The sequence below is a fragment of the Dermacentor andersoni genome, chromosome 7 (genome assembly GCF_023375885.2).
Source record: "Dermacentor andersoni chromosome 7, qqDerAnde1_hic_scaffold, whole genome shotgun sequence".
NCBI lineage: Eukaryota > Metazoa > Arthropoda > Arachnida > Ixodida > Ixodidae > Dermacentor > Dermacentor andersoni.
Genome location: NC_092820.1, coordinates 42,641,440 through 42,669,162, shown reverse-complemented (window position 1 = coordinate 42,669,162; position 27,723 = coordinate 42,641,440). Strand labels below are relative to the sequence as shown.

Sequence of the window (27,723 nt, the reverse complement as noted above, 5' to 3'; positions counted from 1 at the left end):
ATGAGCAAATCAGCGCGCTTCTTGCGCGCATGGAGGCATTAGAAAAATCGAAAAGCAGCGAGGATGTCACAAAACGCAAAATTGCCAAGAGGGACGCTCAACCGGAGCCCCCGGTAACAGCAATGGAGGCAGAGAAAATTGAACCGAGTCCATCTGAGGAACCGGCGTGGGCCAAGCCCATTGAAGCCCTCACCGAGATGGTCACACAGCTTGCCAGCCAAATCGGCTTGATAACGTCCAAGATGGCCAAGTTCGACGCGCTAGAAGCTAATGTCAACCAGCTGATACTAACCACTCAAAAAGCTAAAAAGGGAGCCCCATATGGGAAACCGTGCATGGCGAGTAGTCTCACGACTACCAACCTGAGCCAAGATGGCGGCCAGGCGTAAAAATAGGAAGGAAGATACAACGATCTTAGCCCAATGGAACTGCCGAGGAATTAAGGACAAAATAGGCGAATTACAGCAATACATAGATAATGCGGAACACAAACCGGATATCCTTGCAATTCAAGAAACGAACTCGCGACCAAAACTCGCGGGGTACGTCACATACACCGATCGCAGTGAGAAAAGCACAGCCATCCTAGTCCGAAGCAACATAGCTGCAACGCAGCACATTACCACCCAGAGAGGGTGTGAACAGGTTCTCTTGGAAATTCACAGCAGAGGCATAGGAAGCAAAGACAACATCTTTATACTGAACGCATACTGTCGGCCCTCCAAGAAGAACCTCGACATAGAGGGCACATTACTCGACAGCAAGAGAGAGGCGGACAGCCGACCCCTATTGATATTAGGAGATTTCAATGCGCCTCACACAATATGGGGTTACAAATTTTGCTCCAAGAGAGGCAGGGTGCTGGCGAACCTCATGGATCAGCACACATTAGCCCTACTCAACGAACCAGACACTCCCACCCGCATGGGCACAAGTACGACCCGGGACACCACTCCAGACCTTACCCTGCTGAGTGGAAATTTGGACGTGTCGTGGCAGAACACAGGTGCGAACCTGGGGTCGGACCACGATATCCTCAATATTACGATCAGGGGGCCCGCGTTCAAGGCCCGAATGGGAACAACAAAGATAACTGACTGGGACAAACTTCGAAAAAGGCAAGCAGCCGATGAAGACGAGGACACGAACAGCACCAAATCGTATGGGGAATGGGCTAAGGAACAACTCGAGCTGGTAGAAAAATACACCCAGAAAATTGCGACCACACTGCAGACACCCTGTGTGGACGCAAAGCTTGCCCACCTTTGGGAAGCACGACACAGCCTCACTAGACGCTGGAAGAAACAACGACACAACAAGAAACTTCGCAAACGCATCCATGATCTCAACAAGCAAGCAGCTGAATACGCGTCCAAGCTGTGCAGAGAGAACTGGCTGAGCGTCTGTGATGGACTGCAGGGCACCCTTTCTACCAGGAAGACGTGGTGCCTCCTTCGTCACCTGATCGATCCTCTCGGCAGCAAGAGCGCCACTAATCGAAGCCTCACGCGCACCCTGAACAACTATACTGGGGGTGCCGACAAACTCATCAACGACCTGAAGGCCAAGTACCTGAAAACGGAGAAGGGTGATATCGCACCTCCCGACTACGCAGTACCTACCAATGAAGCGTTAGACAAGCCATTCACTGACACCGAGTTGATCTCGGCAATCTCCGAGAGCAACAGGGGCAGCTCGCCGGGACCCGATACCATTACCTACAAGTTACTTAACAACCTCGAGCACAAGGCCCGCAGACAGCTGGTTGAGTATATGAACCGGGTCTGGGAGTCTGGCAATCTTCCACACGAATGGAAAGAGGCAGAAGTCCGCTTCATACCCAAGCCTGGGAAGACACCTCACGTCGACAACATGCGACCGATATCCCTCACGTCCTGCGTGGGGAAGGTCATGGAACGTATGGTACTTAAGAGGTTGCAGCGACATCTTGATGCCACCGATCAGATGCCAGAGACAATGTATGGCTTTAGGCAGCACCTGGGCACCCAGGATGTTCTCGTACAACTCAACGAACTGGTAATTAAGCGAGCAACGAAGCAAGCGCCGCGAGCGATACTAGCGCTAGACCTCACAGGTGCCTTTGATAACGTCACACATGAAAGTGTCCTCCGCAACCTGCGCAACACGGGTTGTGGAGTGAAAACTTATAACTACATCCGAGACTTTCTTCGTAACCGAACGGCAAGGATCAGAATAGGAGAGGAGACATCCCAACCGATCTCCCTGGGGGATCGAGGAACGCCGCAAGGTTCGGTCCTTTCCCCCCTCCTATTTAACATGGCTCTCCTGCCGTTGCCCAAGCTTCTCGAGTCAATAGATGGTCTGGGCCACGCATTATATGCCGACGACATCACCCTCTGGACTGCGAGGGCAGCGTCCGATGGCTGGATGGAAAACACGCTCCAAAAAGCGGCTGACACGATCAACAGCTATGTGAAGACATGTGGCCTTTGCTGTTCGCCTCAAAAATCGGAGCTGACCATTGTCAGACCACGTGCATCAAGGGCACAAGCAGAAAACATAGAAATCGCTTTGGAAGGGAACCGGATCCTCCCGGTACCTCAACTCAGGATCCTGGGTCTCCTGATCCAGGCAGACGGCAAGGCAAGAGCCATGATTAGAAAATTGAAGCTCACGTCAGACCAAATCTTGAACATGATCAGACGAGTGGCCAACAGGCGGAGGGGTCTGAAGGAATCGGACACCTTGCGCCTCGTTGAGGCCTTTGTTATCTCACGAATCGTCTACGCAGCGCCGTACCTGCAGCTCCTCAAGAAGGACGTCTTACAACTTGACGCAATAATCAGGAAAGCCACGAAGCAGGCCCTGGGTATTCCCATAAATTCATCCACGACAAAATTACTTCAAATGGGAGTGCACAACACACTAGCCGAGCTCGTAGAAGCCCAGCTATCCAATCAAAGGGTACGCCTTAGCCAGACCAAGGCGGGCAGAAGCGTCCTCCGCAAGCTAGGATGGCAAGAATCGCACTACACCCGCCACGACCAATTACCCGAAAAGTTGAGTGAGAAGTTGGAATGCAAACCACTACCACGCAACATGAACCCCACAAGGCATGTCGGACGACGCGACGCCCGGGCAAGAGCCATCTCCAGGACCCTGGAGGAAGACGACACTGTTTTATATACAGACGCCTCTCTATCGAAATGCTCCAAGAGGGCAACAGTCGTGGTCACCGGGCTAGAAAAGCTGGTCACCTGCGCATCAATCTACACTCCGTCTTCGGAGGAAGCAGAAGAAGCAGCGATAGCTCTCGCACTCCTGCAACCAAACGTCACCAAGATCGTCACGGACTCACAAGCTGCATACAAGAACTACAGATCTGGCTGGGTGTCCCTTGCGGCACTAAAAATTCTTGGTAAAGCTACGCCTCCTAAACAAGCGATCGAATTAGTTTGGGTCCCGGCTCACTCCTCAGTTGAGGGCAATGAATATGCTCATCAACAGGCCCGAGCGCTAAACTCCCGGGCCAATGAGGAGGAGGCAAGGGGATGGCAACCCATCACAAATTACAGAAATATAGCCAAATATTACAGGGACGGCAGGAAGACATTCCCGCACCCCCACCACTCCTTGACCAGAGCCGAACAAACAATATACAGGCAAATCCAGGCAGGATCCTTTCCCCACCCCTGCCTCCAGAACAAGATATACCCAGAGAGATATAAGAACACATGTCCTCACTGCAATGCATTAGGCACCCTTCGGCACGTCATAGGAGAGTGCAATTTTTCCATACACCACCCCCCACCTATACCCATAACTCACCCCCCTGCTATCCCCACCCTTTACGAGCGATGGGAGATCATGCTGTCCAGCCCCGCCCTGGAAGACCAGCTCCGACTGATCCACAGGGGCCAGGCGGCCCTGGAAGCATATGGAGCCCGCGAAGAGGGAGCCACCCCATCAGACGCTTAACGCGTTTCATTTCATAATGGACCAGTAGAGTTGTTTCTCTCTCTCTCTCTCCATATACGTGCATGAGACTTCCATTCTGCTCAAAGTAATAAAGTTCACTGCCACTTCAGCCAAACTCGACTAGAGTTACCTGAGCCGCACCGTGGAACGCGGCGTCAGCAAGGTCCTTCCGATGTAACAAACGCCGACGGGCTTAGCTCCATGGTGTAACCCTGGAACCTGTTTCCGCTGCTGAACAGGATCTTTTTTAGGCTTCACTTGGTCAGTCACAAGTAAGCCATAACTATTAAACAGTATGCCATACGAGTTGCAAATTCAGCGTAATGCCTTTATCTGCATAATTTCATGGCAGAAAACTGATGAAAGCGGGCACAATTTTACTAGTACTTCTGTCCAGGGGCCTTTTATGTATATAACACTGAAAATCATTTCCATAGGCTGACCATAGCAAAGGAAAGCTGTGCTGTCGCTTGAAACACTGTTGTGCGATTACATTGGGGATTGCTGTTAATATTTAGGCCTAGTGAGCACCTACACTGCACATATTCCTTAAAAAGAATGTAATTCATATTGGACCTCTTTAAACTGAGGACAATAATAATGACATAAGTAGGTTCATGCTCAAACCAAATTACAACTTCTTGTTTAGGAAAGTATAGCATTTTCTCAAATGTAGCTACCATCCGATAATCCGTTTTAGCATTTGACGTTATGCATATACTCTTTGTTTTAATGTCATCAAAATGTGGGGTTTTATGTGCCGAAAGCGCAATATTCTTACACCAAAGCGACATTAAGGAAAGAAGAAGAGGGAGAAGTCCGCTTGTACTGGGAGTGGTTTGTGTTGGCGCGGTGACCCTTCCAACGCCCCATCCTTACAGTTTTGGTGGAGATGCGGGGCACAACAGCAGCATCCCCAAAGAACTAGGACGAACTGATCGGAGAGACAGAGTCCAAGAAGCTTCGCCGAAATCACCGTATTGCCGGTCTGCCAACAGAGCTGGCTTCAGACGGTGGCAACCCGACAGCTTCTTCCAGGGTCCCGTGGCAGCCCTACATCAAGCCACGAGCAGTCGCCCACAAAGCCGGCGAGGATGTGAAGGAATATCACAGCTTTTACCAGCAAGGAAGTCGGCTCAATGGCTCGAATTCTATCGCCCAGTTTAAGAACGTCGCCTTCTTCCTCAAGGCAACATTGTCTGTGTGGCTTGAAAATAACGAAGAAAGGAAGACAACGTGGGAGAAGTTCGGAAGAGAAATCAAGAACGGTTTCGGAGACAAGGCAGGTAAATAGACGTGTGCATAGCAAATGTTAATATGGTGAGCAGAATTTCCCGCAGAAACCTGCATGAGGTACATCGAGCATGTGATGAACTTGTGCAAGGCCCTGAATCCTCAGATGACAAAAAAGGTGGAGGTTGATCATCTCCTCAAATAGATCGCCCAGGATGTGTGCCAGTTCCTCATAGGAAAAATACAGTCTCGAGTCTGTAAGTGACGTTGTTCTGCACTAAAGCACATTTGAAGCTTTCCAAGCTCGGCGTATCAAACCGAAGTTCGGCTGCCTGGCCAATGTAACTATCGTTGCCAGTGTTGAGGTGGGCCCAGCTTCATCCGCCCTGGCACTTGTGATTCGGCAAGTGGTGCGCGAAGAGCTTGAACGACGTGAGGCGGTTTCGCTCTATGCCCCCGGGTTCGAGAGGTTTTTTCTTTGTGTGTATGTGGTGAGAATTCCATCAGTGCCGCTTTTGTAGACGCGAACAACTTCGCGCCTTGTTTAATAGTGACAAATCCTCCTATGAACGCGCATCGTAGTAATCAATTACACGACGGTTACTCATGCAGATGAGCTACGGATCTTTAATAGTAGGAAGGCCGTGCCAGTTATCTTTTGATGACAATTTCAGCACGGCCCGTAAACGCGCGATTTTATTCCACTGCATTATTCGCGACACGTCACCCGATTCTTTCCCCCTCCCCCTCGTCGCATTGAGTCACCACCGTCTTATGAGCAACCTCGTAATTTTGATCACCGTGGCAATCGGCACGATGACGGGACATGCTGGCCTGCTTACTACGATAACAGGACGAACGAACAAGCAAAATACCGTAGCGACTCACCAGCTCTTTTGGAGTGCTTGACGCTACCGCCTTCACGGCAGCGCAGGTCTTCATCTCAGCGACGACGTCTCGCGTCATATCTTTTTCAGGTAGTGCGAGGCTCCAAGCCACCTTGGAACATCCGAGGGTCGTTATGTGCACCCAATGCAACCTACGGGTGTGTTTTGCATTTAGCCGCCAACAGAGTTCGACTTCCGGCTTTGCAGCCCAATTGAAACGTCAAAACAACATCACAGTTTTTATTTCGTTGGCAGAAGGTTAGTTACCAAGTAATTTAGTTTGCGCGACCTGTCCGTGCTTCTTTTTAAAAGTATATTTAACTCTTGTTACCTCTGTTCCTTTTGTTTACATTTTCTGAGGAGTGTTACCATGATCATATTTACAATATATGAATATGAAATTTATTTTTGCTTCTGGAACCACCTAAATAGCTAACAAGTACTCATTATTAGCACATACTACACTTGGCACACCTAATACAAAAAATGCCCCTTATCTTTTTGCGCCCGACCCAACGATTTTTTATGCTTTTCACGACTCTGAACATGTCCACTTTCAAAAAACATTCAATAGACAATGTCCCTTGAATAAGCTTGATCCTAATTAGGGTAATATATTTAGGTTTAAGACCTTCTAGACGCATATCAGGACGTGCTCCATGTTTTCACGGAGAAAAAGAACTTGCTGCATTACAGTCTGGAGATAACAGGGGAATCGATTGAGAGACCGCAATACTCGGTAGCCAAAAAGGAGACGCACGATATGCTCAGGCTTGTCAAGCTTGAATCTTTCCATTCACAGTACAGCTCTCCTGTCGCACCCATCAGGAAGCATAAACATATTTGGCTTATCTCAGGGGCGTAAGATTTATTTGAGGGGCCACACCGCGCCTACCAAGTCTTTACGAATAATTCTGTTTGAAACTGACACTGCGGCGTGTCGAAGCTGTAAATTACTGGCCTTCGGCGTGTGTAGACAAGACCGCGGTCAGACCAGTGTGACCAGAGATCTTCTCCAGGAGCCCGTGAGGTCAAGATAATTGAATATCATATGAAAAGGCTAAAAATAGTAAACTTGTGCCGTCGCTTGAAAGAATACCATTCATATTATGGACTAGTGAGAATTTTTTTGGTGCAGTGAGCACCTGAACAGTGCATATAATTTGGTTAAAATGAAATTTGGGCATAATGTTACGTAGGAAACTAACGGTGATAATGTTCGTATAAGGTTATTTTTGCTCAAGCTATCTGACGATTTTTCCATATAGAAATTACCAAAATTTGTTAAATGTCGCGGCCGTCAGGTGATTCTTTATAAGCATTTGTCCTACCGCATATACTATTGGTTCTAAATATTATAAAATCAGGGCTTTTATCTTCCAAAACCTCAAACCGTCTTGCATTTCGCGTTGACAGCTTCCTTTCGATGCGGCAGCCATTTGGCGTTAGAAATCCCTCTGGGGCATTAATTATTATGGAGTCTCAACTGTGACAGGCTGTGGCCCGGCAATGATGTGTTGCAGTCAAGTGCTACCGAACGATATGTAGATGTTCTGGCTCCTTCTGGGTGAATTTTACGTGTTGTCAGTTCATACGAGGTTACCGCTGTGTAGGCTTTGAGTGCAGCGGTAACTACAGTACGCGGTAATTTCTCTTACCTGCTGAAGTGACACACGTCATAAGCTGCGGCACCTGTATGTTTTTTAAACTAATTTGACAGTGGTAGTTTTTTTACTCCACGCAGAGCAGCCTGTCGGGCAATTTGCCGCGTGGATTTTAACCCATTAAAGACCAGCGTGACCATAAGGTCACGTTAGTCTGCACAGTGGCTTTCAATTAATTAAGAATAACAAAACGGCACTAAACTCGCCTTTGACATGCCGTTAGACAGATGAGAGTTCCCTTTATGGATATCAAGTGGCAGCAGGTATCCGTCGTTTTGTGGGAGCCCCTCACAAAGGCGGGAATAAGTGTTGCTGTGCGAGTAGCGTCGCCATGCATCACTCCAAGGGGTAATGCGTTTTTTTTTTCGCTACTTGTTAAGGCAATAGTTGGATATCCTTGTCTCCATATTGCTCTTTGAATATATGACCTTCGATGAGCAGTTGTTAAAGATTAATGTTTGATTTATCCATGAACAAGCGTGTTATCTTGCGCGTTGCCATATGGTCACGCTGGGCCTTTAGGCGACCTAACTTTTGATTTTCTTTTAAACTGCATTCTTCTCTCTTGCACGGCTGCTGGCGCGTTCCCACAGTGGTTATTTCTTATTTTATTGTCTGAATAGGCTGATGTTGGAATAAATAGCGAAGATACTCGAAGAAGACGATGACGACTTGTCAGTGATTTATATTGACCCGCGAGAGGCTAGCACCTATTCGAATGAAGAGTCGGCCGATGAAGACTCAGACGGGCTCATTGACAATCTAATCGGGCGGCAGCTATGAGCCGGCGCTGAAACTGTTTTCTCTGACGGACGCCGCATTGGTGGATCCGACAAGGACGATGACGACCCCAGCAGGCAAGGTGACTGAACATGAGGGGTTTCTTCTGCTGTAGTTGATGCGGCCATTCCTGCGAAATTATCCACTGCTTCTAAGTGGACGAACGGTGATCTCCAAAGAAGCCTTGATATATTTCCCTACCCAAACTTTGCTGCTTACACGAACTTTTCACGTGTTGAGTTGCTCGAAATCTTTTTTTTGACGACGCCGTCGTGGAGCTGCTAGTCAAACAAACACGAAAGTATGCGTTATTTTTCAATACGCCCGATCAGGAGGTTACCAAAGAAGAAAGGTTTTCTTGGAGCGCTCGTTTTGTCCGGCTATAACCGCTTGCCAGGGAAAAAGTGCTATTGGGACAGCTGCTTGGATATGCGCAACACGATGGCCTACAATGCTATGTGAAGAAATCACTTCGTACAGATAATGCGATTCCTGCACTGTGCGAAATGCAAGCCTAACGCTTAGTGACAAGTTGGCAAAGTTGCGTCCATTGATGGCACTATTGAAAGCAAGGTTTCTGGAGCACTTTCAACCTGTGCGTTATCTGAGCTATGACGAAAGTATGATTGAGTATTATGGTCGTCATGGCTGTAAACAGCTTATGCGCGCAAAATCTATCCGCTTCGGGTATAAATATGGTGCCTAAATGCCAAGAACGGATACTTTGTAAACTTCAAAGTGTACCAAGGCAAGCAGGGGATCCTGGAACATCTTAAAAATATGAAAAGGACTTCGAAAAAGCAACGGCGCCACTTCTTCAAAATGGTGGATGAACTCGCAGCAGAGACGCACGACCATCCTTTCTTTTTCTATTTTGATAATTTATTCACAGGCATGCCGCTACTCAGGCATTTCAAGGCACAGGGCTACGAAGGCACAGGTACAGTGAAGCAGAACCATGTTCCCAAAGAGTGCCCTATCGCTCGACCACAATTCGTCAAGCGCCAACCTAGCGGGCACGAAGAGCCCGTGCTGAGCGACAATGGGTAATTGTTGTCCGCTGGATGGACCATTCTGTAGTAACGATCGTAAGCACCATTCACGGCGTAGAGCCAATGTCATCTGCAGACAGCTACTCTCGTGTTGAGAACAAGAAAATCAAGGTGGCCCGCAAAAACACGGATGCTCAGCACAAGTTTCATGGGAGGTACGGACCAGATGGATGCAAATGTAGGCGCCCACAGGATTATAATTCGTGGCAAAAAGTGGTGGTGGCCGATTTTCACTTGACTTTGTGGTGTATATATCAGCAACGCTTGGGCGCTAATTCGTAGCACAGGGTTCAACGTCACGCAGGTGGAATTCCGCAGGCAAATTGCACAAAGCTACCTGATGCGATGGGACAATAAGCATAGAGGACCTGGTCAACACAGAATCCCAAAGACTGGTGTGTCCTGACTGGTACACGGTATGACCAAGTGGCCCACTTTGTTGCACCAATACCTAATGGCAAGAGGCGGAGGTGTGCATGAGATAATTGCAACAGTGCAGTGCACACACAATGCACAAAGTATGACGTCGGCATGTGTATTCCATGATTTAAACCATGTCACACTAAATAAGTGCTCGGCTATTCGCTATGTATGTTTTTTGTGATGTTTCATGGCTTGAAATAAATGTTTTTCACTTCGCGTATTTTGCTGTAGCGTAAGGGCCCAGTGTGAGCATATGGTTACGGGCTATATTTCAAAAAATAATTAGGCAAGAGTAATAATTTTTTGCATGTGAATTATTAGTATAAAGGTAAGTTAATATATTAGATTTATTTCAAGATAGCAAGAAAAAAAAAACAAACCGGTCCCTAATGGGTTAAGGTCGTGTCGCTATGATCGGTTGGTGTAAGAACTAAAACATCACAATCACAATGCGTTTATATAAAAATATATGAATCAATCATTGTCCAGGTGGTGAAGGGAAAGGTGACGACTTAAGACACCCGACTAGACCCGTAGTATTGTGTGCCTTTTGTACACAGGCCAAGAAAAAGTACAAATAACTTGTACAATAACAGTAGTGCAGAAGTCTGATTGCAGCATAGAACGAGATAATATACATTTTCTAATAATGTAAACATTTACAGGAAGGTCACGCATTAATGTGTCAAACAATATGTGTAACAGTGCAATAAACAAAAGTAGGGCAACATAATGTGTAAAAAAACATAAATAAAAGTTTGTGAAGAGAATGACAATTTACGATATAGGTACCGTTACGGATGGCATTAGCACCATGAAATTAAGCATTCTGAGGGTTTTGTAATGTATTTGTTCACACTTATAGCAGACAAATGTCAACTACTTTTATATATATATATATATATATATATATATATATTAATGCAAACATACATATAGTAATCTGTCCGGTGCAGGAGCCTAAAAGAGGTACCCTTGCACGGCAACCCGACGGCGCATGCACCAGCAAGCGGGAATATAACATCGTTTGGCAATTCCTGCGTGCAAGCAAGCGTGTTGATGTGCATGGCGCGTTCTGTGTTCAATTACATAAACGAAGATTCCTTGCGGTCTTTCGCCGTCGTCAATTATTGCTCATCAAAGTCTGTAGCCCACTACCACGTTACACCATGGTCCCGCCAGAGAAGACGCCGAGGACACGCCCAGCAGGCTGACGGTGTGTGAGCAGTGGCATCGGCAAAATGAGGCATCCGCCTGATTGAGGGGGCTCGGCTAAAAATATGTTTTGTTGGCACCAGATACCAGCCTGACAGTTCCAACGTGGGAGCGGCCTGCCTTGGCTTAAGAAATCAAGCCTCCAGACCTTATTAGAAATAGAAGTTTTCATGCACACACACTCTCCCTGATTTTTCATCACCCACAGATTAGTTACCGCAGATTTCACGTCATCGTTCTCTATAGGTCCAGGTGCCTTAGCCGCCATCACGGCCTACCGCCTCCGAGAGCTTGAGCCCCGCTGTCTTCGCAGTCTGCCTTCTATCCAGTCAGTCATGCACTCTTATTCTCCCGATCAAGTTCTTCCCTCAAGGCCACTACCGCGTTAACCCCACGTCCTCGCTCCCATGCTCCCGCAGTTCTGGTCGTCGGGCTCGGAACTGGTTTCTTAACTTCGAATCATAGTTCCGTCGGCACCGCCTCAGCTAGCAGTTGACCCCGTTCGACCACGTCGATGGAGCGCTCCCACTTGCTTCTGCTGCAATTGTTCGCGATGTTCTATGTTGCCCGCTCATCAGGGAGATGGGACGGTGAGCTCGGTACGAAGAAAGCGGCCGGCGTGTTCGGATGGCAGTGACGTCAGCTGTCAGTAGCACTACTTGGCGTACCGGCTCCTATTTAGCTTGGAGGCGAGTCGCTTAGCTGTCGCTGGCGGCTGTGCCATGGGACAGAAGGGCAGGACGGTGATGAACTGTGACAACGTTGAGAAAGCCGACCGCAAACCACTGACTTCTGCCGTAGCGTCCAGCAGCACCTCCTACGCTGTCCGCAAAATCAGACAGCTCGCCTGCATTTCCGAATACACCAGCGACAATCGTCACGTCAGCCGTTGCCGACGCACTTCCTAGCGCCGGCATCTACGCAACAGACCACGACCAACCGGTGATCGAATTCCCGGCGATGGCTACCGCCCGGAGTGTCGACGCCGACCTCCAGCTGCTTCGCATGAGCGCTGACTCTCTGGTGTTTCGATATATCTTGCTTCCTCACTGCGACGTATCCCTTGTTTGTGTTCCGTCGACCGGGCGTCTTGGGCATTACGCGCATCGCCCATACCACGGGATCGCCTTTGATGCCCTCTATTCTTTAGCTCATCCTGGCATGCGCGAAACGCATCGACTCGTCCCTTGTTAGGTGTGGCCCAATATCGGCGTAGACGCCCGTCGCTGGTCATGTGCTTGTCTCAATTGCCAACAGTTTAAAGTGCATCACCAAACTGCTCCTCTTGATATACTTACGTCCCAGGACGCTTACTTCTACCATTGGCACGCCGATATGGTTGGCCCCCTTGCTCACTGCGCGAAAATCGTTTACTGCCAAGTTGATAAATGTGGCTCGAAAACATTAGTTAGGTGCGCCCTAGTGACACGGACCAACGACTGACGAGCGGAAAATTTCGCTTAGCCATTGCCGACTCTGTGACGGCCGCTAGTATCCCGTGCAGACTGGAGTTTAGCGGCAGGTAAAGGCATAGACCCACATAATCCTCTCTTGTGTCTAGGCAAAGGCCAATTTTAAGGCAAAAATCCTGTACAAAAAGTCCCGAGAAATTAGCTAAAGGTATATTTAGCGGCCGAGTAATCCAGATGATGATGATTAATGCACTTTTATGGCGCAAGGGCCACGGAATGACATAAAGCGCAAGACAATGGTGTTATGTATTCTACGTAGTCGTTGATGTCAAGTGGTTCACAGTGTGTAACTTGAGGCAAGATTTTAAGTATGAAAGTCGAGTCCTGAAGCAAATTGAAACAAACCGATGCTATTTGCATTGGGCTATAGTAATCAACTGAGACAATGCTTTCCTTTGCCCATAACTAACCCATCAGGCTTATTTATCCAACCTTGGAGCAACCTAAGGACCCCGAGTCACGACCTTAAGAAACCGCCGATCAAGTTGTTTTCTGTACGATAGGTTTCGCGTATTTCTTCTTTCCGCGTTGCGAAGAAAGCCCGCGAGATATTAGCAAAGCCACGTGACGGAGCGCTTGCCGAGTGGCACCGTTCTACTCTCAAGCGTGCGTTCGGTGAACAAGGTCTGATGCGTCGTGACTGGCGACGGGAAACGGCGACGGGCGAGAAAAATGTCGTTCAGTGACAGGAACGAAATATCCTACAAACGTGTAGTACGAGAACTCATGAGTCTACAAGAAATCGTACAACCTACGAAGCAATACTCGCGTACATTTCTGGTACCTTATCGCTCAGATTTTTTTTTTTTTCGATAGGCTTGCTATAACATTAGGCATGTTTTCTCAGATACCTATCTTCGAGAAATATCTCGATAGCCACAAGTGACATGTCTTGGCATACGCCTTTCCATGTCGATGAATATCGACGAAGTATTATTGTGAACGATAGCATCAGGGAGAGAGAGAGAGAATAAACTTTTTTATTCGGTGAATGAAGCTTTGGAGAGGCGTCCTCATTCCAGAATGCCTTGAGCTCGGGCCGCGTCCTGGGCCCTCGCAATCAGCCGTTGCTGATCCTCGAGGTCGGAGCTGGCCAAGGCTCTCTCCCAAAGCTCGTTAGTGGGGTAAGGGTCCGGAGGATTTAATGGAGCCGCTCTGCAACCCCCTACTATGTGCCTGAGGGACCCGGGCTCTGCACAGAAGCGGCATTGCGGAGAGAATTTTGTAGGGTCTATGAGGTGATTTCTGGTTGGGTGGGGGAATGTATTAACCTGTAGAGCTCGGAGGCATCGCTCCTGCTCTCTAGGTAGTGACTTGTGTGGGGGTGCATATGTTCTGCGGGTGAGCTTGTAGTGTTGTGTGATGTCTTGGTAAGAGACTAGAGGGTGCATGCGCTCGGGTTCAGATTCCTCGGCGTCGGCTCGGTGGGTCAGATTTCGAGCCACGTGGTTGGCGACCTCGTTGCCAGGAATGCCTTGATGAGCTGGCGCCCAGATGATCATGACTGATCTCGTTGGCGGCTTTTGAGCATCAGGGATGTGTGGCTCCATGCGTACTTGATGGTCGGTTGTAGAGGGACCTTCCCTGACACTACACTGATAAGGGTCAAGCATTGTGTTCCATTTGAACACGCGTAACAAACAGCGATTTATCATCTTTTCAAATAGATTGCAAAGACAACCTGGAAACGCTATCAAGCGGTAACCTGAAGATGAATCTGTGCCGTGTTCAATGTCGGAAATAAACAGCATTTCTATATGTTTAAGGGGGCATCAAAAAGCCGAAGTGTTGTTATAAAGTCTAAGAAGTCATATTTCTGTGTCTTGGTGCATGTTCTTCAACATATCGTATACGATACTGTCAGCTCCGGGTGCAGTGCTCTGACATACGTTTAATGAGGCTTTGAGCTCGGCAACGCTGAAAGGACGGTTAAAGGATTCCTTCGTCTGCATTTCCGGTCTAGTGTTTTACGTTCTGTTACTTGTTTATGTCAAAGGAATGACCTAAAGTAGTTGATGGAGCTTGAAACGCTCGCGAACTGTTCCCCAAAAGAAGTCTAACTGCTCTTCAAAGCCATTTGCTTGACCATCGACCAGAGATAATTGCTGTGTCTGCTCCCTTTGAATCCTCCTACGCCCATTCCATACTTACGCCTCTTCTGTGCAGGAATAAATGCACGAGAAAAATCTTTCTCGGCTCGTTCGCCAGGCTTGCCATTTCGTCCACCTCCCCTGCGATTATATGAGCCTAAATTTAGCGCAATCTTCTGCGAAATTCTCGAAATTCAACATTTCTACACACATTCAAATGGCACATTTCCGAAAGCAATGCAAGTAGCTAAAGTAACTGTTATTTTTAAACTTGGTGACAGGAACCTATTATCAAATTACAGCCCAATATTGATCTTACGGAACTTTTCTAAATGTCTTGAAACATTAATTAATGTTAGAATGTTTTCTTTCTGTGCAAAACACCACATCATTACCGACGGCCAATTTGACTTCAGAAGGATGCTCTACGGAAATGACACTTTTTTCCCAAAAATAATTTATACTTAACGCATATGAACAGAAGTTATTACCACTAGGAGTATTCATATACATCTGCAAGGCTTCCGATCTTATTAGCCATGAAACATTAAAAGGAAAGCTCCAAACCTAAGGCTTCAGAGCTGTATTTTTAAGTATAATAAAGAGCTATCCGACTAACCGATCTCAAATGGTTGTACTAGGAAACCGTACATTAAATCTTAAATCAGTAACCAGTGGGGTGCCTCGGCGGAGCATTGTTGGGCCGCTAGTATTATTATTTATAGTAACGACATAACAAACATTACTTCAGTGGCCAAATACATTATCTATGCCGGCGATACCGCATTATTATTGCGGTCTGCCAGGTGTAGTGAACTTGTGATTTGCGCAAAATCAGCATTAAATAAGCTTAATAGATGATGTCGAGTAAACTCATTAACCATTAACGCGAACCAAACAAAAGCCATTCTATTTCAAATTGAAAATTGCAGGGCTAATATTACTGACGGTATAACTTTAGGAAACTCGCATGTTTATATTACCTCCTCGGTTAAATGTCTTGGCGTCTTTTTTGTCAAACTTTTAATCTGGAATATATATTTCGAGATGTTCAGCGGTAAACTTGCAGGCATCGTGCGTGCAATTGCAAAGGTATGCCTTTCTCTGCCCATTTCCCTCAAACTATTAGTCTATAACTGTCTCTTTTTTGCAACTGAAATACTGTCACCTTGTCTGAGGCAACACTACAGGATGAAACATTACTAAGCTTACTCAACTACAAAATGGCTGTGCGTGCGATTAGCAACTCAGCCTACACGAACACAATGAACCCATTTTTTAAGAAACTTTTTAAGTTTGTGCTGTAAACGTATTATGCAATCAATTAATCTTGCAACAGCACCTTACGGAAAAAAAGCGAGGAAGTCATTTTATTGAGCACCTATCGAACTTATCGAAATGCATAAAAAAATACAATACTCGTCATAAAGCGACCTCGTTTATAGCCGGGACACACACCCTTTTACGGAACACTACTTTTTCACTCATTACCATCCTTGTTAAATTCACTTGTTTTTTGATTACTTACTCCCTTCCTTATGTTTCTGCAACAATGATGAATGTAAATTGTATTACATTGCTTTCATTACGATTCTTCACAGCGTATATTTAGATTCCTCTGTCGTCATAGTTGAAATGCTACCTAACAATGTTCGGTTGCTGTTGTTAATTCTTGTTTTTCTTTATTGGTACACAAATGTCGAAAGGTGCGCAGATTCTTGTTAAGCCAAATTGATGTTTTGCATTTTGTTTGTGCTGCCTACATCATTTATACATGGGAAATAAATTTGATTTAATTTGATGATTTGATTTGTTCAAGACACTGTGCGCCGTTCTTCATTTTGGCGTTTGTTGCACGTGCCTGCATTCGTCATCCCACAATGGGGCGCGTAGTTTACGTGAACCACCATTCGTTTTTGGAATGCACTTTTCTGCGGTCTCGATAATAAAAAACAAAAGATTTCAAGTCGCTTCCATTTCCGCACACGCCGGGGACCTCATTTTGATCCAATAACTTAGGTATTGTAGGGAAATGGTCGATCCGTATTGAGTTGTCGATTACGCCCCATTTCCGGTCAGGACTTAGCGAAGCAGAGCTAATGGCCAGATCAATGAATGGGTATCCGGTATGCGTGAAGTGAGAATACGTTTTTTTTTTTTTTTCAAATATGAGGCGTGCACCAGAGCTTACAAGATATTTTTTCAACCAGTTGATCTTTATTGTCCGCCGAGCCCCTCCCCAGAGGCTATTGTGGGCATTGATATAACCTACGATCATATAAGGTCCAGAAAGTGGACTCAATGAGCAAGAAAAATCTGCTTTGGTTGAGTTGTTCATTAGGTCGAAAGTCTAGCGAGATGATTGCAACTGCCTCACAAAATGAGATTGCTTGTGGCGTTCTAAGGTCACAAGAGCGACATGCTAGATGCTGCTCACCTATGTTGACTTCATCACCCGACGAGGCGTTAGAATTTCACGACCTTTCCGAAAAATGGCGTATTTTCATAGAAAATTTGTATGTGTGGCCTTCATGTGCGCCTCTTGTACACACAGAATCTTCGCATTCTACCTACGGAGGAGTTATCCGATACCCGTAGGCAACGGAATAATCCACTAACATTGTTTTGTAGTATTTGTATGTGCACAATAAAACAAGTGTTAGTGCTGCCAGTTGAAGAAACGAAAATAAGCTCACGGGGCACATTCCCGGCTCCTTGAAAGGAAGTGTGTCTTTCATGGAGTGTTTGATAGAATCGCGCCCCTCCTTAGGTGCAGGCCCTGCCGTCTCGCTCGTTGTTGTGTCAATGGCCGCTTGCGAGGTGCCAGACACATGCCAACTGTGTTTGGCCATACGGCTTCGTCTCAAGGGACGAGACCCTTTCTGGCACAGCCACAGCAAAATCTCGAAGCGACATCAGAACCAATAGTTACGCTCTTTCTCATAGTGGAGTTCCAATAGCAGATCAACGCGGACCGTCTTCGTCAGCTTGTAAGCTAGGACTGTGATATGTTTAAATGACTTTGCCGCAGTAAAGTGTGAGGTCACCCATCACTAGCTTTTCCGATTTATCACTATGGATCACGTTGTAGCGTGGAAATTTCTGTCTTCGAATACTGATTTGTAAATTAATACATCTTGGGTGCGTTCTCTCTTGACGCGATCTGAATGCACGGGAAAAGAACAAGCCATGCGAATGTTAATGTTTCTGGCGGAATGGCAGCCACACACCTTGGAGTCGAACATGGGGACGCTGTACGCCGTGCAAACACAAGCCACACGAACTCTAGGTGTATATTTCAGCTGTTACCAAACATGGTATACCAAGGTACGCTGCTCACGAAAGGTTAACCTTCGCCGTCTGGAAGGTTGGTGGTAAGGACAAGTTAAGAGAAGACAGGAAAAAAATTGAAAGTGAGGAAGATGAAGATTGGAGAGCAGGACAACACAAGGCAACCCGGGTGTGTCACTCCGGGGTGCTGTCTACGTTAAGCCGACGCCAAATGTGTTTCATTCGCCGGGTGGCCATAAAGGTCCGAGCGCTCGGCATGGGCTCCAGCCCGAGAATCCCATTTTCCCCGGACACGGCTAATCCATCCACGGCTACAAGCGGAGTGCCAACTCTCTTGTGGTCGGGTGCATCGTGTCGCACCACACCAAGCTCCTCTTAAAGCAGACACCTCTTCAAGGTGGGGGGGAGGGGGGGAGGTGGGGAGCCTGGATATTTTTTTTACCCAGTTAGTATCTCGTAATTCCAAGAGCACGTTAGAGAAGCCTGACTTTTTCGGCTACAATATCACACTTAGGCGACTTTCTTTTGACACCCAAAGGCCGAATTCGACCGAACAGTCATTGTGGCGTCTACATGTGCTCGTTGGACATTATTGTCATAAGGCCACACAGTAGTCACTACATCACTCGCGTCCAAATTGAAGACACAGCCTTTATTCCGAATGTATTAATATTTAGTGGAATTATCTTGATTGTTTGAGAACACCGTTTTACTTGGGCAAAGCTTTTTTTGGAGGTACCAGCAAATAATATTTTTTGACTCACGCTTTTACCGACTGCAAACACCAGATACCTCCATCGTGTTCATTCTTCGTCACAATACATCACCTTGTTGGTAGTTAAAAAATTAGTACAAGCTTGATAATCAAGGATTCTTGACGGATATAATGACGGAGTAGTATGGCGAATGGCAAGATTCAATATTACCAAGCCTGAGCATATCGGGCACCTCATCCTCGGCCATGTGGTACTGATTGGGCGTCAATGTATTCTGTTGTCGTTTTCTCAAGACGACAATGCAAGAAGTCCACTTTCACTGTAAATCAAGAGAACACGTCGGCGTATGCTTCTAGAAGGTTTCAGAGTTCACCATGTTGAACTTAATTCAGATTAAGCTCATTCTGCGCAGAATGTCCTTCGTAAGAGTCGGCACAATCTTGAAAAATGCTGCAGCTTGCAGTAAAGTAAGGGTTGATGTTGTTTTCAGTCTACCAAGAGTGACGTGTACGAAAAAATAGTACAGAGTTGGCTGTTTAGGTGGCTTCGGAAACAAAAACAACTTTTTAAATTATAGATTCGCATGATTATTATGATAAGTAGTGTGCTGTCAGGCCTTTCAACGCAAAATGGTCAAACGTGCTGCAAACATCGGTTTTTTTTATTGTAAATGAAAGAGAAACATTGAAGTTTTCTTGAGAGTTTGTAGCCACATTTAATTTAGTCCAAAATTTCTAAGTTACCACGGTAATACTTCAGAAAGTAAAATTCTACTTGATTAAGGATTGTGTTGCAGCTTATTGCGAACTTGGTAGAACGTGCGGTTTGCACTGGGTCTAACATTTGCAGCAATAAAGCTTGGGTTGCAGCGAGGAAGTAAAAAAGAGCGAAATTTTGCAGGTTTTGGTATGCGTTGGACATAAGTTTATTAATACATACGCTGAAAAAAAAGTTGTGCGCGAAATTCATTTGAACACCTAGGCCTTCAATAAGCACACGTTGATTTAACGTACGAAATTCGTTTGTTCAACAATAGTCACTTCATTTTCATTTGATTTCTTCAGCCAACTGCTCAATGATTGTGAGATTTCCTTGGTAGGTCGTGAAAAGTTTAAGTATTTCCGTGATCTTTGGGAATTCCTTTGAATTTCTGTGAATTCTTCGGTGATCTCTGGTAATTCAGCTTCTCTCGAGCACGCATCTTTCCCCGCATGAAGAATACAGAATCCGTAGATTTGTCAAATGGCATAGACCCGATTCCTTATGATGCCTATTTCTCCGCAATAAAACGCTCATCTAGAAAGAAGTGCCGTTCTGATGCTGTTATGAAAAACATTCGACAATGTGTGTGGTGCGTGGATTTTTTGGTTCGGTTTGCAGTTGTTATAAAGTATTTCTACTTGAACTTTCGGGCTATACCGAGTGTTCTTTCTTTCTATGGGGGAAGTTTTCAAGCGAACATGCATTGCTTCTATTTTCATTTCATTTATTTTAACCTTAAAGGCCCGGAGACATTACATAAGGGAGGGCTTTGATCCTTGTAACACCCGCCGTGGTTGCTCAGTGGCTATGGTGTTGGGCTGCTGAGCACGAGGTCGCGGGTTTGAATCCCGGCCACGGCGGCCGCATTTGGATGGGGGCGAAATGCGAAAACACCCGTGTACTTAGATTTAGGTGCACGTTAAAGAACCCCACGTGGTCAAAATTTCCGGAGTCCTCCACTACGGCATGCCTCATAATCAGAAAGTTGTTTTGGCACGTAAAACCCCATATTTGAATTTTTTTGATCCTTGTAAGAATTTTAGAACAAATGCACAGAACAGTAAAGAAACCACAATAAACAAATAAAGGCCAGGAACAATTGTGAAAAAAGGGGAACATTGTGTTAGAGTAAGGGTTGGTGGGATCGGTAATTAGGCATTGTGGTGATTTAACATTTCGCGGAACGTTTTACGGCCAGTGCATTTCAAGATATCTTCTGGGAGATGGTTCCAATGGGTCATAGCGTCAGGGAAGAATGAAATGTTCATGGCAGATGATCGGGTGTTAATGTTTTCTATGGGACGACTGTGACTTAAGGGAGCGGATGTACGTAAGAGTGGATTTAACAGGGAATACCTGGAGTGTGGATGGTAATAGAAGGTGTGAAGCAAGCAGAGACGAGAGATGATCCTGCGGGAAGCATGTGATTGTAGTTCAAGTGAACGTTTTAGTGCGGTTATGCTGGTATCGCGAGAGTACTTGGAAGTTATAAACCGAGCAGCGCGATTTTGTATTGCTTCTATGTCATAGGTTAGATATGATTGGGAAGAGTGCCAGATAAGTGACGCGTATTCTAAATGCGGATGTACGAATGTTAGATATGCTAGCTTTCTTATTTCTGATGATGCGGCTTTCAGGTTGCGTTTTAAATATCCAAGGGTGCGTGAAGCATTAGAACAGATGGTGTCAATATGAGTTCTCCACGATAGTGTCGATGTCATGTTAACGCCGAGATATTTGTAAGACGGGGCATTATTGATAGGAGCTGAATTTATGGTGTAGGTGTGACTGGTTAAGCTGTGGTTGCGGGTGAATGACAGAGCTTTGCATTTGCTAAGGTTAAGTTGCATGTACGATTTCTCGCACCATACTGCGATGGAATCGAGATGCTGTTGTAGCGCGATGATGTCATTCAAGCCTTTGATTGGGGAATATAGGACAAAGTCATCCGCGAAAAGACGCAATTTATTCTTAATGTTAGCAGGTAAGTCATTGATGTAGATGAGGAAAAGTAGAGGCGACAAACCAGCGCCCTGTGGCACACCCGACGTTACGCTGCTAAGGGACGAATTATGGTTATTTGCAGACGTAAACTGTGTGCGCCCTTTTAAGAAGTGTTCGAGCCAGGTAAGCAAGCTATTTGGGATTCCGATAGATGCGAGTTTTCGAAGTAGGTGATTGTGGGAAACGCGGTCGAATGCTTTCGAGTATTCAAAGAACATGCCATCATTTTGCAAATCAAGGTCCAGGAAATGCAGAATGTCATGGGTGAATTCGGCGAGATGGCTCTCGCATGAAAATAGTTTTCTCAAGCCGTGCTGGTGAGGGTAAAAGAAGTTGATAGATTCCAGGTGAGACATTAGGTTGCATGAGATTATATATTCTAGAAGTTTAGAATGAATGCTGGTCAGAAAAATTGGGCGATAACTTATAGTACGCGAGTGTTTGCCAGTCTTCAAGGTTAGTACGACTTGGGTCCTTTTTCCAGTCGTCGGGCAAGCTTTCAGTCTTTAAGTAGTGCGTAAATATTGGGTGTAGTACCTGGCTAGAAATATTGCTGGTGTTAACTAGCAATTTGGCGTTAATTCCATCACACCCGGCTGAGGAGGGCAGTTTTATTAAATGAATGAGGCTACATATGCCATTAGGGCTGGTTTTGATGTCTGGCAGTAATTTTACTGGGAGTGGTGGTATTGGTTCAATGGGAGCGTCACTAGTGTTGGAGAAAACTGAGGTGAAGTAGTCGTTAAGAGCTGACGCACATTTCTAAGAGTTAATGAGATTACCATCCATAATAATGTCATTACGACAATAGGGAGGTTTATGGTTGGTCTTAGTGTACTCCACTGTGTTGTTATTGAAAGCGGACTTTCATTTTCAAATATACGGTTAAGTATATGGGCGAATATATAAAAAATAAAATTTATAATTGGCACGTGGCACGTCTCTTGGCGGTCTGTGATATCGGCAGTGATGGCACATATTTCTGTGTATATGTTTGTTAAGTTGCGGTGAAAGTCAATAAGTACTGTAATGTGTTCCAGTTAAACAGCAAGATTATTGCACTTACGTGGGTCAAGAAATAGAAGGACAAGCAATTAACAATCATCGCAGGAATCTCAGTCATCTGTTGCAGACAGTATTCTACAGGTAATACAAGTATCACGAATATGCGACGGCTCTCAGTGGAACATTTATACATTCGAGAATGTAAGACATAATTCATGCCACACGCTTATTCGAATTTCACACTACTATATTGTTACAGAATGGGCAACAACATTAGAAACAAAGAAAAGTGTAAAGCAAGCGTCAATTCTGAAGAAGAAAACTCGACCACTCTGTATGTTCAAATAATTGTGTGATTATATGTTGGATATATTTAACAATTCTGTCTGATTACGATGTTTATTGTTAACCTATTTGTCACCTTTCTTATATTGTAATTAACGCGCAATTACTATGATGCCCATCGGGTCTCCTTCGCCGTACGGCAACGATGGTGACACGCGTTTTATTCCTCGCAATTTGTGTTGGCCCACTCTCTTCTGCTAAGGCACCCAATCGCTGGTCGACATCCTGCGGCCCTTCCGAGCGACGATAAGAATCACGCAATTGGGCGAGGCAGGCCTGAAGAGCTTCCACCGTCGTCATGGAGTTTCTGGCGCGTGCTTAACGCACGTGGGCACTCTCATTGGCGAGTCTTGCATTTAGCGTCGACAGCTTTTTTTTTGACGCGGCAGCCATTTTGCGTCAGAAATCCCTGTGGTGCATTAATTATTACGGAGTTTGAAGTGTGCAAGGCTGTGGCCTGGCACTGATGTGTTCCAGTTGCGTGTTGTAGGACGACTTGGAGATGTCCTGGCTCCTTCTGCGTGAACTTTACGTGATGTGAGTTCTTGCGAGGTTATCGAAGAATTGCTGTGGAGCCTTTGGGTGCAGCGGTAACGACAGTATGCGGTTAATTTCTTTTGCCTGCCGAAGCGACACCCGTCATAAGTTGCGGCATCTGTATGTGTCGTAAACTATTTTGATAGCAGTAAGTTTTTTTACACGACAATAGCAGCCGGTCGGGCAATGTCAAACGTGAATTGGAAAAAGAAATTGTCGCTATGAGCAGTTGGCGTATAAACTAAAACACCACAATCACAGTGCGTTCATATAAAAATCTACGAATACATCATTCTCCCCGTGCTGAGGCAAAAGATAACGACTTCAGACACCTGACTAGGGGCGCTATAATGTAAAACTATCCCAAACGTTTCTATTCCAATTCTGCAGTCAACCCACCGCGACGGGTCGAAAATGTTTTGCACCACCCCCACTTCACTTGTCTGTCACTCGACGACACGAAAACAACGATAGCTACCCCATCTGATATGACGTGTACACACTGATTATGCATAATGTGGCCGAACAAAATAAAGATAGTTATTTCTGATTCGACGCCTTTTTGTCATTACCCCTCGGCTATTGGTCTAAAGTTTTCGGGCTGCACCCACTTCACCTGCCTCACGCGACATCACAAAACCGCAAAACGTTACCGCGTCAAAGGGATGCATACGCGTGAAAGATGCATTATTATACCGAACAAAACTTAATTTTCTTCTGACCAGCCGCAGGCTGCCCCGTTCCGAAAGGAATAAAAGATGGCTGCGCCGATCGCTCCGGCGCTGGCTACTCGCCCCTGCTGAGAGCATGGGTTTATTTGCGTGTAATAAAACTTTTTGCGTGGCCGTATAACGTTTTCGAGAACTTTCGGCACGTTTACGACCTCGTTCTGCCAACTTTTCTTTGCTGAGCATGTGTTTTAGGGTCATTCTTAAGCTTCCGTTGCATGCCGCCGTGATTGTCGATGAACCACGGCAAGCTAATTAAGAGAAAGCGGACCAATCGCAGACGCCGGCACCACCCTCTTCATCCGGTTATCAATATTTAGTGCAATGGCTCAGCCCCTTCGAACCCTTCTCCACTTGAGCATGCTTCTCGCCTCTTGTGAGCCATTTAGATAAGACAAGCCGCTCAGTGCCGGCAATGTTCGTTTTTCAAGCAAACAAAAGTGACCTCCTATGAAAGAGGGGAGCATTTCATTGGTTTGTTAACACAACCCTGCGGGTGACCGCCCGATGCTTGCGTAGGCGGTTTCGGAAATTTGGCGTCAGGAGATTGGAATAAAAACGTATTGGAATAGTTTTACGTTACATGGCCCTAGGTCCCTAGCAATATGTGCGATTTGTACACAAGCCAAAAAGAGATGCAAATACCTTATATACTAGCAATATTGCAGAGCACTGATTGCAGCAGAGAACAAGATTGTAGGTTTGTAATAAGGTATACATTTACGGGAAGGTTACGCAGGTAATGTGTTAAACAATGAGTTTAACAGCGGATAAATATAAATAAATGGTTTGGTTAAATAAAGATAAATAGAAATTTTTTACATTAAGGAGAATTTACAATATATACGAACCGCCACGTAATGTATTAACCATAAAATGTAGCATTGTGAGGGTTGCGTAATCTATTGGTTTATACATGTACAACAGGAATGTCAACAACTTTATCCACAACTATAACGGTAGAAAAAAAAAAAAAATATATATATATATATATTTATATATATATATATATAAATAAAGCTGTCCGAACTTGCACAGCAACCCGACGCTGTACCCTAGACCACAAGCGAACACACGAGGAGGCGGAATAGAACGTCTTTTGGCATGTAAAACTCTTGCTTGGGCTAGCTGGTTCATGCTTGAAGTAGTAAAGGCAAGGCGCAGAAGACCAGGACTCAGGACACAGGCGCCGGTCCGGTCGTTTGTGTTCTTCTTCCTGAGTCCTGGACTTCTGCGCCTTGCCTTTACTACTTGAAGTCCTTTGGCATCTCCCGCGTGCAAGCATGGGTGTGAAGGGGTATGACGCGTTCTGTGGCAAATCACTTATATGAAGAATCCCTGCAGCTTTCTATGTCGTCGATTATTACTCATACAAACATGTAGCACACCACTGCGTGCCACAATGGTCCGGTGACAAAAGACGACGAGGACACGTCTACCACGCTGACGGTGTGCGTGCAGTGGAATCAGCTCAATCCGCCTAATTGAGCGGGCTCCGGTAATTAAATGTAATTTGTGGACACCAGGTACTAGCGTCTGTCTGAATTTTCTTCACCAACAAATTGGTGACTGCGGACTTCACGTCATCGCTCTCAGCCCCAGGTGCCCCATCCGCTTCGCTTGGCCTACCCTCGCAAAGAGGTCGAGCCCCACTGTATTCGCACTCTGCCTTCTCTATCCCGTCAGCCATGGCCTAACTGAAACATTTTCCTAAGTGAAACATTTAGCATGAGGTAGCTGTTCATCTTGACCAGAATGCGACAATAGTTTACAGCGAACAATTTTGATACCAACACTTGTATCACCACCAGCGAGCGAACATAATATGCACCCTCTATATGCATCGGCATGTCACCGTAGGGTCTTGTCTTGATAGGCAACGTTTTCTTTGCATATAAACGTTAATACTACACGAATAAGCCAGAATGTTATGTCGCATGCCTTAAACCAAGCCAGAAAAATTGAATGTCTAGCAAGAGACACAGGAATTGCGACGTTATCGGCGACTTAGTGCTATAAGATGGTAGAAATCAATGTTTATGTTGGGTGTTCAGTTTTAAAACAAAGATAACATTTGTACCCCTGCGACGAAATGGCAAAACCTGATGAGTCTGGGCTTTTCGCGAAAAGTATGCAACGCCGCACCGTTTCGACGTAGCGCTATCAACTGCAAGAAAACTAGGGAAGCATTTGGGGTGATCCCAGAGATGGTGCACTCTAACAAATCGGCCAAACCGTGATCCTTGCGAAGACAGAAGGCGAGCAAGTGGCATGGGCAACACGTTCTAATCATTAAATCAGCGTTTCGGCTTTGGCATGACCCGAGTAAGTGTGCTCTGTTGGCACAGTGGTAAGAGTAATGGGCTGCTCTACTTAAAGGCAGACGTTCGGTTCTGCTGTTTTTCAAGCATTTTTATTTAATATGTTCGAAGTGTGGTGACGCACAAAACGAGCTACTGTAAAATACCAGGATTGAGGCAAAGAATGCTTCGCATCAGAAATTACAACATGGCGCACTATTTGTCAGATGTATTAGATAAAGGAATCTGGATTGTCAATTCCCTTGGATAAGATGGTTTCAAGCCAGAGGAAAAGCATTAACATGCGATGAGGATGCGTCCTAAATAAGTATCACAGTTGTTGTATTGGAGCAAAAATTGGATAGGTGAGTGTAGCTCAACAGAGAAACTCTCCAATATTTAGTATTTTTTTTTAGAATTGCAACCAGTGGATTCTGCGTAAACATGGCTATTTAAATCTGAAATGTCATGCCATGTCTGATGTACAACTGGAAGTTCTGCGAAGTTGGAAACTAAAATACATTGTTAAATACTTAGTTCACGTTGTCGTCGCTGTCGTACGTACCATAGTGAGAAACACGCGCATCGACTTTAAAATGCTTGAGAACGTTTGACATGTATAAGGGTTTCCAAATAATCCATAGCGTTTTTTTTTTATGTTTTTAAAGAACCTAGAGCCAAACATACGTTTACTGATGTACCAGGAGTTTCATTTCTTTTCGTGGCATAATTTTCAAAACAACGCTGTCACAACCAGGCCCCTCCTGGCTTTGCAGACAAGCTATGTGGCTAACTACGTGTTGCTTGTGCCTGTTGACAGCACTGCGCGAAAAGAATATTTATATCCCTTACTGCAACATTTAGCACGCGTTAGTTGTAAATCTACATCTAAAAAGCGACCAAATTTACATGGCCAGACAATTTTAACACGTTAATTTTTCCTCCCTTGTGAGCATGCTTAGTAAGCGCCGTTTATATGCGTCGGCAAGTCGCTGATAGATGCGATCTTGGAGGGCAAATTATGGTTGCGTCTTAACATAAATATTTACCGAAGAAACGAAAATACTTCGCCTCATCACTTCGGATACGCCAGAAAATTTGAATCGTTGGCCTGAGAAACGCGCATTGAGGCGTGATCGGTGCCAATGTGTTGCACCACCATACAAACCCCCGTTTTCGTCATGCGGTGTGGGTTAAAAGAACGATACCATTTGTACTCCTGCATTTGAATGGTCATACCTGAATAACCCGGGCTTGTC

The 27,723-nt window shown here is 45.6% G+C and overlaps 1 protein-coding gene across 1 annotated transcript in view; it reads left to right on the top strand.

Moving 5' to 3' along the window:
* Nucleotides 1-873: 873 nt before the first annotated feature.
* LOC126535380 (uncharacterized) overlaps nucleotides 874-27,723 on the top strand; it is a 53,265-nt gene continuing 26,415 nt past the window's right edge. The window contains exons 1-2 of the mRNA XM_050182264.3: nucleotides 874-1,006; nucleotides 4,959-5,246. Of these exons, the coding sequence (XP_050038221.3) occupies nucleotides 874-1,006; nucleotides 4,959-5,246 (421 nt within the window). The remainder of the gene's footprint in view (nucleotides 1,007-4,958; nucleotides 5,247-27,723) is intronic.